The 17364-nt window shown below is 36.4% G+C and overlaps 2 protein-coding genes across 2 annotated transcripts; one reads left to right on the forward strand and one right to left on the reverse strand.

The window, feature by feature from the left end:
* Window positions 1-1847: 1847 nt before the first annotated feature.
* On the forward strand, window positions 1848-10104 carry LOC18442764 (uncharacterized). Its single transcript, XM_006852976.4, has 5 exons — window positions 1848-2244; window positions 2446-2609; window positions 8136-8856; window positions 9486-9580; window positions 9691-10104. Exons 1-5 carry the CDS (start codon window positions 1975-1977, stop codon window positions 9815-9817), a joined length of 1377 nt encoding a protein of 458 aa, XP_006853038.1. The 5' UTR covers window positions 1848-1974; the 3' UTR covers window positions 9818-10104.
* Window positions 10105-10220: 116 nt separating this feature from the next.
* LOC18442807 (Excinuclease ABC, C subunit, N-terminal) lies at window positions 10221-16750 on the reverse strand. Its single transcript, XM_006852975.4, has 3 exons — window positions 16022-16750; window positions 11842-11948; window positions 10221-10799 (listed from the first exon to the last, which is right to left on the reverse strand). The coding sequence occupies exons 1-3, from the start codon at window positions 16327-16329 to the stop codon at window positions 10606-10608; spliced, it is 609 nt and encodes a 202-aa protein (XP_006853037.1). The 5' UTR covers window positions 16330-16750; the 3' UTR covers window positions 10221-10605.
* Between the last annotated feature and the right edge of the window lie 614 nt (window positions 16751-17364).

Consider the following 17364-nt stretch of genomic DNA (forward strand, 5'->3'; position numbering starts at 1 on the left):
ATTCAGAGGCCACCCTATCCCGGCCATATTATTCACATATCGAGTCCCAACAGCAACAGTGTAGGGTTGAGCACGACAGTGCAGGTGAGCATGAAGGATGGACAATCTTCGGGGATTTTAGATTGGGAACACAACAAAACACTAACACTCAGGGATTTGGGAATAGTCAGACGCCTGCTAATATTGATGATTCGTTTTTAGATCGAATCAATGAATTGTTAAATGAATTCAATCAATGGCACCAGCGTGACCAAGAAGAACAATAACGTCGTCTATCATTTTATTTTTAGATCATATGTTACTAATTTTATGCTTTATTGTAGTCCATGTATGTTGATATACTTATTCCACGATAATTATATGTTTATCCTTTTGTGTGATATAAATTAAATGCTGAATGGCGGTTCATGCAGGGAAAGAACATATCAATATTCGCATATTCATTCAAAAACATGAAAATTCTTAATGGAGTACCCTCATTTCTTATTGAATTCTTAAAAAACAATATTTATAATGAATTTTAATACATTTTTCGGATTTTTTTTAAGCTTTATTCTGACCGATTCACCCGATTCCCGATTCGGATCGCCGATTCGCCGATCCGGATCGATTTTTTGGAAGCCCGATCAGGTCACCGATCCGTTTTTTAAACCATTGGTTTGGAGAGATAAGATCAGGGAGAACAATCTTCAATTTGTCAGCTAGAACTTTAGCCACTATCTTGTAAAGGCTAGACAATAGACTAATAGGTCTAATGTCAAACAATTCAGCAATTACTAACTTTTTGAGGATAAGAGCAATAAGGGTGGAATTAATCCCTTTGAAGACCTCGCCTCTAACCATAAATTCTCTAACCATCTTGATGAGCTCTGATTTAACCAAGGCCCAAAATCTATGAAAAAAGGACAAAGGGAAGCCATCCCGGGCTTTAAACAATCAAATTTGAGCCTATCTAAAAAATTTCACTAAAAGAGGTTGTTTTGATGCCCAAATATCTTCAAATCGATCATCTCAACATCAAGATGCATAGACATGAGAAAAAAATATATTTCAAGTTTTGAAAATAGTGTATTTTGTAATACATATTTGGACCATCAATCTTCAAGATTTTCAAGTTTTTATAAATCGCCGATCTATACTATTTTTGAAGCTTCAAACTTTATAAATAAATATAAAAATATATTTTAAGGCTATTATAAAGATTTCCAATATTAAAACCACATTTTTCGACACTATTTGATGGTAGGCTCTAATTTGATTGTTTAGAGCCTAGGCTTTATACAAACCACATCCAAAGTAAAAGGTCTCTTTGTATACAATCCCTTAAGGGTGCAGTTGGCATAAGGATGCATCTGTAGGTGTAGAGGTAAGGTGCAACATTCAAATTTTATCATGGTATATAATTTTGATATAAAATGTTTTTAAGATTATCTCAAAATCTATTTTTATATCTAATTATAAAATTTTAAATTTCAAAAGTGGTTAAAATCAAGTAGATCTATAAACATATGAAAATCTTGAAAATAACCTGTGTAGATAATATGTTGTAAAATACAATATTTTTAAGACTTAAAATTTTTTTATTTTTCATAGTTATGTATCTTGATGTTGAGATGATCAATCAAAGGGTTTCTCAACAATAAAACTACCTTTTTCCCATGGATTTTTTAGGGGCCTCCGTAGTTGTACACTATAAGGTACCATCCTTATATAAACTTTTTCCATCCCTTAAATATTACTTATCCAAGAATGGGTCTATTCCCACCTCATCACCATCTATCCTTGATTGATGGCGATGGACACTTTAGCAGAGCAAATAAAATGAGCTCGAGGCTACTGCGTAGAGAGAGGCAGTGACAGAGGGGGCGCGGATACTAAACGGCGCAGGAGAGAGAGAGATGGTAGGAGAATCGAAAAGGTTTTGATTTGAAAAGCCCAACAAGACGAAAGCCGCCCCATAACGGGCTGCCTGCAATGGCAATGGGGGCAGAGAGAACAGTGTTAACCCTTCCTGTGAATGAGTCTTTTGAGCTAGAGAAGGCAGTATGCAGCCATGGCTTCTTCATGATGGCCCCAAACTTATGGTTCTCCTCCTCCCAAACTCTCCAACGCCCCTTACGCCTAACTGATCGATCCTCTGTCCCTGTTCGCATAACCCAACTTTCTCTCTCCTCACAAAAATCCCTGCAAATCCTTGTTTTGGGGGCAAGCAAACTCTATCAACATGACCAACAATATCTTCTGGTAATTGTAATCTCTCGAACCATTTATGTTGTTCTTGGTGTTTTTTTATTGAGCCTTTGCATATATTCCTTTGGCGCTCTCTCTCTCTCTCTCATATGGGTTTTATTTCTGTTTTTCTAATATGGGTCCTCTCTCTCTCTAGTCATCTCTCATCCACTGATGCGGGTTCTCCCCCTCTCTCTCTCTCTTGTTGGTTTCTAGGCTCAAGTCGCTAGGATGCTTCGGATTTCAGAAGAAGATGATTTAAAGGTGAACAAGTTTCATGAGATGTATCCTGTTGCCAAAGAGACAGGTTTTGGGCGGGTTTTTCGATCCCCCACCTTGTTTGAAGATATGGTGAAAAGCATCCTTCTCTGCAATTGCCAGTAAGATGGTTACCAATTACTTTGCTCTTGCTTCTTGTTGAAACTACTTCTTTTTTATTTTGTTTATGTTTGCGTCACGAAAGAGTGGTAATTTTCACAATAAAGAGTGTTGAGGTTGCAATAAGAGAAATAGAGGAGAGAGAGAAATAGATCAACACAACATATAGGTTCGGCAATGGTACCTCCTACATCCATGGAGGGTAAACTAGTATTTCATTCATAGGATTTACTCTGTATATAGAGTTACAACTCTTATTTCTTAGGAAACAAATCCCATTACAATTGTAATCTCACAAAATAGGAAACTCAATATAGGAAACTGAATATCTTGTAATATACAAGATAGAAAACTCAATATTTGCTTTCTATAACTATCAACCCTCCCCCTCAAGTTGGTGCGTATATATCAATAGAGCCCAACTTGGACAATATATGATAGAACTTTATCTTTACAATAGCTTTGGTAAACATATATGTAAGTTGGTCTTCACTTCGAACATAAGGATAACTAATAATTTTTTTACTGAAAAAAACTAATAATTTTTTTACTGAACCTTTTATCTCACAAAGTTACAGTAAACTTATGCTTGGTTTTTCATGAAAAATTGGATTGGAGGCTATATGGTTTTTCATGAAAAATTGGATTGGAGGCTATATGCATAGCTTCTCGATTATCACATAACATCTCCTTTGGATTGACCATTGGGAACCCATATTTCGAAGTAGCCATTTTAGCCACATCAATTCACTTGTAGTGGAAGCCATAGCTCTATATTCGGTCTCTGCATTGGATCGAGCGACGACATTTTATTTCTTGCTTTTCCAAGTAACTAAGTTTCCTCCAACCAATGTACAATAGCCGGTTGTGGACTTCCTTTCAATTGGACTACCTGCTCAGTCAGCATCAGAATAACCAATAATATTAGTGTGACCATTCGGTTTCGACCAAACACCTCTACCAGGTGGTTGCCAACCTAACAAAACCCTCCATTCTCATCTGGGCGTTGGACTGGTAATGGCGGAGTTGGAATACTCAATGAAATTAAAATGAAAAAATCACTGAAGTTTTTTACTAAAATCTAAGTCAGACTAAATTACAATTGAGGATATTTTCCTACTTAGGCAACTGATTGAGAAGTTTAGGTAGAAGGGAAGAGACCTCCACATGGTCATTATTGGTTTAGAAAAAATACATAATATTGTATTAGAGAGTTAATTTGGTGGTTGTTGGAAAAAAAAGAGTTTTCAGATGATATATTGAAATGGTGAGAGATATGTATGAGGGGGTATTAACTAATGTGAGGACAACTAGTGGAGAGACAAGTGAGTGTTCAATGACATTAGATCTACATCATGGGTCAACATTGAGCCCATATCTCGTTGTTTTGGTTATAGACGAGTTAACTAGGCATCTGCAGAATGAGGTATCATGGTGTATATCGTTCACAAATGACATAGTTTTGATTGATGAGACTAGAGGTGGTGTTTATGCAAAGTTAGTACTTTGGAGGGATGCTCTAGAATTTTAAAGGTTTCAAAATTAGTCAGACTAAGACAATGTATATGGATCGCAAAGTTAGTAATATTAAGAGTAGAAATGAGGAAGCAGTTAAGATTGATGGCCAAGAAATATCTAAAAGAAATTATTTTCGATATCCTTGGTCAATATTCTAGAGAATGAAGAGATTAATGAAGATATCGTGCATTAAATAAGGGTTGGGTTGGGGAATTGGAGATATGCATCCTTAGTTTTATAGGATCGTTGCATACCAATAAAACTGAAGGGGAAGTTCTAAAGGCTGGTTGTAAGGCCAGCCATGTTTTATGTGACATAATGTTTGGTGGTCAAAAAACAACTATTCATAAGATGAATGTAGCTGAATTGAGGATGTTGAGATGGATGAGTGGCAAGATAAGAAATGATAGAATTTGGAATGAATACATCAAAGGGAACTTAGGGATGGCTCTAATAGGCGATAAGATGAGCAAAAATAGACTTAGTTGTGCTGACCATGCGCAACATAGACCAACACCGGTGAGGAGGGGTATCTTAGATCAAGTGGAAGGCTTTGAAAGGGCAAGGAGAATGCCCAAAAGGACATGGATAGAAGTAGTGAGATGAGATATGTTGACTTATGGTTGACTGAGGGTATGGCCCTTGATAGAGCAGAATGGCACCCAAATAGTTGGAATAAGGCGTAGATCATGATGATGATTCTTGTTTTTAAATACAAATTTGAGTCTGAAGCATCTCTCAAACTATAAACATATCTGAGGATATTGTCATTGAAGGAGCTTTGTAACCTATTCCCTTCTAATGGTATTTTCTGTACTAATTGCTCAGCTTCATCCGAAAGCCCAGCCTACCTAATAGGTCAATCATGTGCTCATAATACTCAGCTTAGGTTCAACTCCCAAATTTTCTCTCTCAATATACTCGCTCGTGCTCTCTAAAGTTCATCTTCTCTTCCTTGACATCAAGAACAACTCCCATTCTTCTCTCATCACCTCAACTTTGCATCCCTTTGGTTTGTCTACTCTTTAGGGCCTACCACTCCACCCCCATATCCTCTCCCACCTTCATCTTTTCTCTTAATTTCCCAAGTCATCCTCTGACAACCTCCCCTCACAAGTTGTCCAAACGTTTCCTCCCCCTCCTTTATCCCTTTACACCCCCCATTCATATTTCTCCAAAAAATACTGTTCCCTTCCTCCAACAATCCCGCATGTGTGACAGCCTTCAGAATTGAAATAGTTATCACCCCTTTCTGTTTTTATCTAGGACAAACCTGCTGAAACCTCCCTTGCTTGCTAACCCACAGATAAGGGCATTCGAAATCATCATTTCTCTCTCCCCGATCCCATCATTCTTGACGCATTGTTGCTCTGACAGTTCGCATATATATTCGCCAATGCAATACAAACCCTATTTCTTATTGAGCCTTGGCACATCCAGGTCCCTTATGGCTGATGCCTAGCTCATCACCATTGATCCGATCTGGGCTGATGCTTGATTTCACTTACAAGTCTCTAAGGGAATGTTTGAGAACTAGAATTGGAAGTTCCCTAGAAGATGGATGTTTCTAACATCTTATGTCTTGCAATTGCAAATAATATTTTTGATAACCGCTCTAGAAGTGCTAGGAAGTCTAGGAACCTATATTCGATTGAATCTGAAATTCTAGACACCTGGAGATCTGAAAATTAGTAAATTTTGGGCGTTCATTGAAGTTTCATTGATGAGAGCGTGATATTTGCTAAATGAATGAGATTTCGGAATCATATCTCGTCCATGGTAGGTCTAACAAATTGGTTTATCAATCCAAATATCCTTCTCATGAATGACACCATAGCAATTATCTTTATTCTTTTGATATGTGACAAGGAATAGAAAAGTCATATCGAGTTGCGAGAGGGATGCAAATGAAATTATAAAACTCAAGGCAGGAAGCATCAACATTCATCTTCATTCTCATATTCTAGATTTGGCATTTTATGTTTCATCCTATGGTGATATAAATTGGGAAGCGTATGGACTCATAATTGGCAAAGATAGAATAATATTTTATTGAGATTGATTTACTGTTGAATATATGCACGTTGTTTGCATATGCTATTGTACATTTCCATGCGCCTAGACAATCTGACCATATATATACATACACATTTATTTGGAAGAACATATACCCTTCCTGAAATACAGTTATAGTCAAAAGTCATTTTTGAAAATATAAGGGAATTTCATAGTATAAATTGTTGGAATAGGAAAATCTAAGATCACCATTAAGTGGTATGTTCTAGAACAACTCTCTCTCTCTCTCTCTCTCTCTCTCTCTCTCTCCATCTATCTATATACTTATCTATATGGAAGAAAAAATATATATATATATATATTGAATGATTCGATTTTACTGTTTCATTGTAATATAGTGAAACTGCTCTTTTGAACAAACATGTTTTTGGTATTGTATGATCGCAAAATTTGCACACGGCCATACAGAAGAAAATTGAATTTGCCCCCTAGAAAAGTTCAAAATGGGTCCCTCACCAACTATGTATCCAAATCGTTCATTTGGTGGACATTGAGATCTAGGCCTTTTAGAATTCAAGATCAATTTTCAGCTGTTTAAAATTGTTGATCTAGTGATGACACAACTATCTACAAATTTTGGTATATAAAAGATTCCCTCTAAGGCCATTTAATCGCCCTATCAAATGGATGTCTTATGTTTATTGGGTGAACAAAAAAAATTTTAAAGTGCGTTTCGGGTTTTTTTTTTTCTTGAGATTGTTCAACATAACAAAAAGGCATATTTAAAAATTAGTGTCAAACAAATGCCCGCAGTATGGTTTTTGACGGTGTGTTTTATTATCTTAGGGCACGTTTGATAACTGGAAGTTAGGGGGAAGAAGATGGAACTTACCTGTTACTATTCATGTTTTTTGTTGATAAAAAGTCATGTTCCCACCTTTACTCATAAAAAAAGTTCCATGGAAAACCACGGAACTTGAAAAGTCAAGTTTTAATTTGTAGTTCCTGAAAAAACTGCACCCTAAAAAAAAGTTCTCCTCACCACTCTCTTCGCACCTCAGCCGCTTGCCTGCTTCACCCCTCTCTATGCAGCTTAGCCGCTCAGCTGCAACAACCAGCCTCTCTTCTTCCTTCCTCGCCATTTTCACCAGGTAAAGCAAAATCTTAGAAAAATTCATTGCAGTGCGCTTGACAAGATATCCATATCGCTTTTAATATTGTTATTTACATGATCTTTAAGCTAATTGCTATGGCAATGTTTCTCAGAAAAGAAAAGTGCTAGACTACCTCCCAACCCAACCCTCCGCACCACCACCACCCCTCCCTCCCCTCCCCGCACTCTCTAACACCAACCAGAAAAAAAGAAAACACCACCCAAAAACACACAAAAAAAGACGAAGAAAGAAAACACTCCTTCCCTAACCTTTAATACCCTTCTACTATCTCTTAATGTCTCCTCCATCACAGTCTCTACCCTCATGCCGGTGACATATGAAGCTTATATTATTCTAATGTTCTTTGTTAGAACTTCACCTAATAAAACTGCACATTGGTCAAGTTATGCAATTTCTATGCTGTTTATCAGCAGGGTTCTATAAATTATTCATGTATTTACTCTATTTGTTGAAATTGTATCTTACATCTCTCCATAATTCACGATGGTGTGAGTGGCTGCAACCTATTTGATTTCTTTTGTGTACTGAGAGATAAATAATGTTATACTGCACATGGAACTTCATTTTTATAATGCATATGAAACTTTTTAATACTTTTCCCCATCTTATGTGATTCATGCTTCAACTCCATTTCAATGCTCTGAACAACCTATAAGTGCATCAAAGAACAATTCTTCACTCTATTATAAGCTGATTAAGATTGAAATGACACTTCAAATTTCTTAAATTTCCTCACTGTAAATTTCTAGTGAGACGCTCTTTCTTGTACTTGTATTTTTAATTCTGATATGTATATACTGCTTTGCATCTGTTGTTTAGGTGGACGAGGACATTGTCTATGGCAAGAGCTTTGTGTGAGCTTCAACTAGAACTGAATGGAAACTCTCTCAGACAATCAAATAAAGACACTGACTTTTCAAAAAGTGTTAATCTTTCTCCTGTAACTCCGATGCAACTAGAGCACAAGAAGAGGCGGAAAAACCCAAATCAGAATATCATCATGAATCTAATGACAAAGTTCTCAGAAAATGAAACTCATTTAGCAGCTGATGAAAGCTTAAGACCCATAGATCTTGCTAAGGACTTCTCCAAAAATAGCCCAACTATGTTCTCATCTGAAGAAGGAAGAAATGGGAAGTTAAACTATGATCAAGTCTCTGAAGAAAAGTTAGGGGATGGGGCGATACTAGATAATCAGTTATTAGAAAATAAAACACTAAGTTTTTTTCTGGAGGCTGGGAATTTTCCATGTCCCGAAGAACTTGCTAATCTTGATGAGAAGATCTTAGAGAAACGTTGTAAAGTGGGATTTAGATCAAAGCGCATAGTAAAGCTTGCTCAAAGCATTGTGGAAGGCGCACTTGATTTGGGAAAGATTGAGGTTTTGAGTCAACAAGACCCGATTCATCTGGATGGATTGATGAGGCAATTGCTTAGCATATATGGTGTTGGTCCTTATGTGTGCAACAACGTGCTCATGAGCATGGGAATTTACCAGAGGATTCCTGCAGATACTGAAACCCTTAGGCATCTGAAACAGGTCGGTGTAGATTATTAAAGGACCCTCTCTATAAATGTAATCTCAAATAAGTCCTCGGGTCTATGGGAAGCCCATGGACCCCCTCCCCCTCTAGTTTAAAAGAAAATGACATTTAAGCCTCTTCCTACGGGAATGATAAAGAGAAGGGTAGCTTTTTTGGACAACAGTATTATTAAAAGTAATAAGGGTAAATATTGTAATTTGGATACACAAAAAAGGTAAGGAGGTGGTTAAAGGCCTTTTTCTTTTAATTTGAAGGGGGCCATGGGCTGTCCTTGGATTTAAGGGTTTATTTTAGGTAATAACTACAGGAAGGGAGGTTAAACAGGCTGAGAAATATATCATACACATGCTTTTGTGTGCTGTATGGCACAGCAGGTTACCCACCTTCCAATCTCAGCGATAGACAGTGGAGATTAGTTCTTGTCAGGTGAACATCCATTGCCAGGAAGTACAGATGATCTCTACTGTTGTAGTTGATCTCCATGGTGAATGGATGACTGATGAATCCTCAGTTTCTTCCCTATGAAGAACAGGTTGTTATAACTGTGTAAGATAAACTGTCATCATGTGTCATACATTTACTGCTATCTCTGTTATGGGTGATGCTTTTTAATTTGTTTATGCAGTTTCATGCCAGAAAGCAATGCACCATAGGAACTATTCAGAAAGATATTGAAGAGATCTATGGGAAACATGAACCATTCCAATTTCTTGTTTACTGGTACGTCATATGCTTTCAACCTCCTGAACTTTTCACCATGTTTCTCGTGGATGACCTTGCAGCCTTGTTTTATAACCAGAGCATTTTGTGAAAACTTCTTTAAATCACAGGTCAGAGATGTGGGAATTTTACGAAAAGAGGTTTGGCAAACTGAGTCAGATGCCTCCCTCAGATTACGAGCTTATTACTGCACACAATATGAAGAACAATATTCCAAAAAGAAAAAGATACAAATGAGACAATGCATACAATGGTTCAGTATCTCTTTGTTTATTATCCCGGGCCAGTTTGGAGCATGTCTTAAATTAAAGTGGTCTTCTATCTTTGATGACCTTGAGGCTTTTTTATAACTAGAGTATTTTTGTGAAAACTTCTTTAAATCAAAGGTCAGAGCTGTGGGAATTTTACGAAAAGAGGTTTGGGAAACTGAGTCAGATGCCTCACTCAGATTACCAGCTTATTACTGCACACAATATGAAAAACAATAATATTCCAAAAATAAGAAGATACAAATGAGACAATCATACAATGGTTCAGTATTCCGTTGTTTATTTTCTCAGGGCAGTTTGGAGCATGTCTTAAATTAAAGTGGTCTTTTATCTTATTGCTCAAGTGTACATGAAGAAAAGAAAGAACAGGGTGAAACTACGAATGTAGAGAATTTGTATTGATTTAACTGAAGCTTACATATCTTGAATTTACAAAAGAATAAGTGGAGACTAATAAAACCTTGGGGAATTGCACCCAAATCACAAGAAGGAATCCAGAGCTCCCATTTTAGCTCAAGTATTGAACATGAAACGAGAAAGCAAGCTGTTTACGATAGCCCAAAGAACCATGGCAATAACCCTTTTCCACTGCCATCTGGAGATATAGTTTGAGATTAATTGTTTGTTGTTTATTGGCGGTTCGCTTCAGTTAATATCCAGACAATCGATATAGGAACAAGTCTGGAAGTGGCCTTGGAGTGTCATATATCGTAGTCCATTGGACTACAGTATACTTCGGTTTTTAAGTTCGGAGAACTAGGGTGTATCCAAATTCCAATAAATATTCAGGTGGCTACAGTCCACAGACTTTCTGACCCTATCCAAAGCTGTTTCTCTGTGCTTTACCACTGGAATAAAGTGAAGATCAGATTGCTCTCCCTCATTGGCGTGGTTTCGCTTTCGAGGAAGCTTCCTTGAAATCGTCTTCCATTTTGATTCAAACTGACAAGCTAAGAAAGAAGAAACATTAGACCAAATAAATAAGCAATTACACAAACGTATCGTACTAAGACAAAATAAGCAAAACAAAATGATAGCCAGAATTTTTTTCCTGTGATTATCACTTAAAAATGGTTCAGTAACCTTGCCTTTCAGTTTGTTGTGGATTTCAAAACAGTCTCATTAAGTAATGGTATAAAAGCAATGATTTAAGGACCAAATATCCTTTGAAATAAAACCAGAGAAGGCAAGAATTTCTTTGGGGAGATAATATCAAAATGGTATAATACCAGTGAAAGATGCACTATTTAGCATTTTACACTTTTTGACAAAATTCCAACTCATGATCATGTATTTTATGGGTCTTTTGAAATTAAATCAAAGAATATATGTACAATGTTAAATAGTTCATCTCACATGGGCGTTTGATAATTTTCCCATTTCCTTTTTCTTTGTTTCCTTTAAATGAAGAAGGTAAGAATATTAAAGGTGACAACAAATCCTCACCAAAGTTCATGTCAAGCCCTATATCACAATCACAGTTATGTTACCACGCGAACTCTAGAAGTTCAGAAAGAAGGCATGCTTGAAGTATCTAATATTTATATTTTACAAAAAAAAAATCCAAAAGAATATTTGTATCCAGCAACTAATCTTCAGGGTGAATTACAAAAATATAAACTTAAAATATCTACATTAGATGGATGAAAATCTATCCCCCATATGCAACATTATAAAGCCAGGATGCATTATCTTGTGGGTAAAGTTCTCTCCTAACAAGCTTTGAAAGTGTTCATGAACTAACCATTTAGAAAATAACATTGTCTTTATTGGTGCAGAAATGCATCAATTGAAATGTCAGAGTAGATGAAGCTCAAAAACAAATTTTGCAAATCGAATCCCATTTAATTTATCCAAAAAACAAACTAATCCACCATGGTATGTAATCACAGGCCATCTGTTACTTCGAAAATAATTTTGATGAGAGGGCCAAGTCTCATAAATAAAGGAAGAAACAGTGGTTTCTAATTAAGATTTAACATCTAGCAATACCTTCACTTCGGTCTATGAATCCCTCGATTGTGCATACACGAGCCCATGGCCTTCCCGCACGTGATGCTTTTGCCCCACCTCTAAGTTCACCATTATGTTGTTTCAATCTACAAGACAATAGAAATCATTACAAAGAGTACACAAACTTGAATGCTTACAATGAAAGCCACAATCGTCCTGTAACTTATCACAGAGAAACACATAACGTTGTGTGCATTGATCAGGTGGGACATGCGTACGATAATGATCCAAACCCTAAGGAGATGAAGGCTTGGTCATCCCCACCACCTGACCCATAATGAGGTTTATCCTATTATATATAGAGTACTCAACAATCAGGTCCATGAGGGCAGCACATGGCAAGGCTAGGTGCTGTACATTGAACAATAAATGGCCCTCTAGGGCTTCACCCATGCCAAGGTGTTTGTTATGGAGGTGGTTGAGGTGGCGAGGAAGAAAGTTTGAAGTGGGCTCTACTAAACCAGCTTCTCATCTCCAAAAAGGCAACTCTGATCTTCTGGGAAAATTGAAAAGGAAATAACTGCATACTCAGTAATGTAAACTTTATATTTTACTCATTTTTAGTGAATGCAGGTGCCACCTAACTAAACCATAGAAACATTGGAAAGCAAAGGTGAAAACAATTCTCGAAAGACAACGGAAGTAATAAAAGAAATGAAGAAAAATAATCCATTGTTCCTGCTTCAGTGCAAACACATGGTTACGTGCAGTATACCAAAGTTTGAGTGGAATCAGATTGGAAGGTGCGGTCAATGGGGTCAATAGAAGGGCATAATCAAGGTGGAGATGCATGCACAACAGATATAGGTGATTTTTTATTTACCACATGATGTTATCTTCACTCACACCTATCAAGGAGGCGAGTCACAGTGATTAGCTGGAAGAGGCCTCACTATGGATGGTTTTGTTTCTTGGAAGGAACCACCTCACTTCATCAAAGAGAAGTCACAGGTGGACTTTCTTTGTAAATTATTCTCCATAATACAAAAGGTGGATTCAACAAAGCCCTCGCTAAATTAGCAAACAAAAATTCTTCCTACAACTATGATAGGGAACTGCACACAAATTTCATAATATAAACAAAAAGAATATTAAAACAATTTAGGAATATGAGCAACAACTAACAAAGATGTTTGTGAAGGCATAATTATAAAAAAAAACATGTTCGCGTGCAATTTCACCAAAAAAGTTTATTATATGAATGACATTTAATAAAGAACATTTCCACAAGAAGCAAATCTAGAGCTCGACTTGCAAGGTCTTCTTTAGAGCTATGGAAACAGTCTGTTAGCCATGGATTCTGGTAAAATGTTACTTATAAAAGATTTCTAAATCCCATTCCAATTACCACAAGCAGGAGCATGATTCCAAGGGCATACCTGCAGTCTCTGACATGACAATTTTGAACATTTAGTTGCTCTTTCAATCTCTCAATTCTACATCTTAGTGACAATTATCATTATCGGGATATTATCGGCAAGTGTTTTTGTCGAGTTATTATTGTGGCGAGCCCTTTTATCAGAAATTTACCAGGAATTTAAACTATTAAAAAGCTACAATTATTTTAATAAATAATAACTGAATATTAACTAAAAGTATAAATGTATAACAAATAAAACTTATAGTATCTATTGCATCAAATATAGTTGTTATAAAAAAGACTTTCAGTTAATTATAATTGATAAACCAATATTTATATATTGTTACCAAAATAAAAGATCAACTAAAAGATTGAGAGATGAGGTAAATTTCTGTGATCTCATCCATGAAATAAAATCTTTTCTGTGAAAAAACCCAATATTCTTGGAGACCTTTCATACTTCATGTTGACCATAAAAAAAGTTAAATCTTCCTTCTTTTTTTATATATTAATTGACTAAAAGACCAAAACGTCTTTTTAACATAATCCTTTTACTTCATGATTACCATAAAAAATAAAAAAAATTCAGTGCAATCCCCTTTATACAGGAATTAGCAATCAATTGAATTCTATATTGGTAAAACTGTCTTTTTTAGGCAGTTTGACAGTTTAAATCAAGTCCGATATTATCGGGAAGATTACTTAACACAATTTTATCAGGGAACTCTTAAGTATCTCATTAATTTCATGTTATTGGGATAATATCACAGGTAATACCTCCTTCCAAAATTATTGTGAGAAAAATCCGATAATTTCATATTATCGGCGATAATTGTCACTAAGCTCTGCATTCTATCCAAAATATCCTCCTAAGATACCAAATTTACCAACCCCCTTACTGTAGTTCCAAATTCTGACATTCTAAATCAAGAAGCCATGCTAGAGAATCAAAATGTTCACAGTTACACATGTACAGCAAGACACCCGAGGTACTATTGAAACTGTAACTGCAGATGTGCTTGAGCTTGTTGAGGCCAATTTTAGAAAGCTGACAAACTTTGATAGTCCATTCTCATTAAATTAGGGGCCCCTAATTACATACCAGCCTCCAAATCTATCTTCCACATTAAACAATGGGCTACCAAGACTTCTGACAAGTAACAACTTCCAATTATAGAATGACTCGCCTATTAGCCATATTCTATCATTATGATTCCAGTTGCACTCTCAGCTATTATCAACAGGAATCAGATCCAAGATTTCACAATTAATCTTAATGGCTGTATCAATATTACACATGTAGATCAGCCCTTTGTCACTAGGGCAACTCATTCCATCATACAGGTCCCCCTTTTCATAAATGAAGCCATCTTGTAGACCTTGATCAACTCTGAAAGAGACTGCTATCCTTTCCTTCCATTCTCAATTGCACTACCCGTAAAAACAGATCGGTCCTGCAGATTTTATTACTCAAATACTACAATTAATGGCCTGCCACATTCAGCCTATTACATTACCACTTCGTCTGATCCATTTCATGGTCAGTGTAAGCATGTTCACAAAAGAATTGGTATTCTCTGTACATGTCAAATAAAAAAGAGGTAAGATTACGCTATTAATGTTGTGGGTCATCAAAGGTCAAAGTGCAACAGATAAAAACATCTTGGAGATGATAAACAACCTATCCCTCACACTTTTCTGATATTAAATTGCAGCTTGACTCAAATTTCACTTGACTCGAAAGCATTAGGTGTAGGTCTTACCATCATAGCTAAACAAAAGTATTCAATCTATGGGGATAGAAGGAGATTCCACATTTTGTATAAATCTTTGGTGCATAGAGATTCTCTGGCCATGGAACATCCAAAATTATTATTTCCATTATTCAAATTATCCTGCCTAAAATCCATAGGACAGTACAATTTTCTCTAAGTTCTGTTTCTATTAAAGGGGTACTCTCTCGCAGTTATAGTCGCATTTGGCTTGCCTCTGCCTAATGGAGGGGCTAAATTTCCTTCATTAACCCCTAATTTCTCATTCATATCCTCATCAGTTCATTGCACCGGTATCATTAAACAGCAGTACAGAATTATCCTAATGAATCAATTTGCTTATCCATAAAAGAAAAATATGCTATCCAATGCATAACTCAAAAGAACTATAACCATTTAATAGAACTTCTGTGGAAATTTATGGGGTCTCACGAATCAGAACAACCCTTTAACAGTCTTTAACCAATCCAATGATTCATGCGAGTAGAAACAAGCATGTGAGATACTAAAATCTAGCAATCTTTAGGATCAATTTGATCTCTGAAAACAAGCATATTACATGGGAAACACCAAACACTTGTGGGTTCCGTGCAGATAATCGAACTTTGAATACCATCACATGCTTCTTCAATATATCACAACCAAATCAAAATTCCAAATCATAAGGCGTTATATTTGACCAAATATCTGCGAACAATAAACAATTAATCCTCTGTCTATGATAGGGAAATACAAAACATATTGGGATTCAATTCTCCGAAAACTATAGTTTGGCATTGAAAAATTCCAAAAAATTGTTGGCTTTAGCTGAAATCTAGGGTTCCAGTAAATTATAGACTGTAATCCTGTGAAACTATGGTTCGGCGTAAAAAATGTCAAAAAACAATTGTGGGTTTTAATCCTCTGAAACTTGGACTCATGAAAACTTCGATGTTATGGTGTTTTAATTCTATCAAAACTGAGATCTAGAAAATGGGAAAGATCCATATATATGTTGGATTATTAGCACAAGTTTCGACCCAATTACCGCTTATCAAAATTTACGGTGACCCCAACATATGTCTTGCTCAGGTCGCTTGAGATGATGAGGTAAACGCACCATTTGCTTTGTGCTTTAGAGGAAGAAGCCAGGTTCAGAAGATGGGTATTGGGCTTTGTAGGTGAAGAAAACGAAGCTTTAATGGCAATAGGTTTCCATGAGATGGGTTTGAGAGAAGGGAATTTTTCGCTCAACCTCGTATCGAAGAACCAGAAGCAAAATGGTGATGAACAAGTACGAGGAAGAGGGATGACATGAACGCCGTAAACCCTGATTCGTGCTTGCGTAACGAGCATCACACGTTCTTCAGTTTACGAGGAACTCGTCCTTTCTCCTTCGTAGCTGATAGCCATCCTTCTGTGTTCTCTCTCTCTCTAGACCTATAATGTTGATCCTCTCTCTCTCTAGTTCAGGAGGAACTCGTCCTTTTCTCTCTCTAGACCCATAATATTGAAGATATCTCTCTCTCTACTTCGATCTTGATACATGGTAACTGTCCAACTGGTCGTTGGTTCCGGCTTCTTGCGGTAAATTTAGGATGGCAGTGAATCCAGACCTGACCCGGAATCCACCGGCTATATCTAATATGGGTCCGGGTATGGGTCCAATATTTGGGTCCGGTGGATCGGATCCGGATTTAGGTCAAAAACTCGGATTCAAACTCTACTCGGATTAAAGTTGGGGTCGGTTGGACCTAACCCGCACTCATAAATTGTTGGAAATAAAATACTTCAAGCCCTATTCATTTTGATATATTAAAGATAGTATATAATAAGAACTTGTAATCATTTGAGTATTAAGCGAGAAGTTAGATGGCTTGAAATCTAATGTCCGATGATTGTAATCTTGTTGCCCATAATATGGGTATATAATGGTAAAATAAAAAAGCAAAAATAAATAAATAGACTTTATGGTGAGGCGGACAATGGACCTGACCACATTTGGAACCCGACGAGTACGGGCATAAGTCAAACTTTTGCACCGGACCGATTAGGCTCGAATCCGAATCCTGGATCATAATATTATTCTGGCCAAGGTCTAGGTCCAGGTCAAGCTGGACCTAATCGGTTGCTAACCCTATGTAAATTCTCCGTAAGAGTATATTGTACCCCTGGTCAAACCAAAATTACATGTGTTGCTGATCCCGAAACTTTGCAATGTGGCCTTTTTTTTTCTTTTTTATTTATTATTATTATTATTATTATTATTATTATTATTTTATTTTATTATTATTATTATTTTTAACTAACCTCCGCAGGTAAGGAGAAAATTCAATTGGTATTTGTGAATGTTTGTAAAGTCACGTGAAAATATTGAACACCATGTAACAA

The sequence above is a fragment of the Amborella trichopoda genome, chromosome 1 (genome assembly GCF_054954075.1).
Source record: "Amborella trichopoda isolate Santa Cruz 75 chromosome 1, AtrichopodaSantaCruz75HAP2 v2.0, whole genome shotgun sequence".
Lineage (NCBI taxonomy): Eukaryota > Viridiplantae > Streptophyta > Magnoliopsida > Amborellales > Amborellaceae > Amborella > Amborella trichopoda.

Bases quoted from the DNA above. Each gene is read 5' to 3' on its own strand.
- LOC18442764 (XM_006852976.4), top strand. From the start codon at position 1,975: ATGGCAATGGGGGCAGAGAGAACAGTGTTAACCCTTCCTGTGAATGAG. The intron at 2,245-2,445 runs GTAATTGTAATC...GTTGGTTTCTAG, and splicing joins ATGACCAACAATATCTTCTG to GCTCAAGTCGCTAGGATGCT. The intron at 8,857-9,485 runs GTCGGTGTAGAT...TTGTTTATGCAG, and splicing joins CCCTTAGGCATCTGAAACAG to TTTCATGCCAGAAAGCAATG.
- LOC18442807 (XM_006852975.4), bottom strand. From the start codon at position 16,329: ATGCTCGTTACGCAAGCACGAATCAGGGTTTACGGCGTTCATGTCATC. The intron at 11,949-16,021 runs GTAATTGGGTCG...ATTGTCTTGTAG, and splicing joins ACCGTAAATTTTGATAAGCG to ATTGAAACAACATAATGGTG. The intron at 10,800-11,841 runs GTATTGCTAGAT...CTTCTTTCTTAG, and splicing joins ATTCATAGACCGAAGTGAAG to CTTGTCAGTTTGAATCAAAA.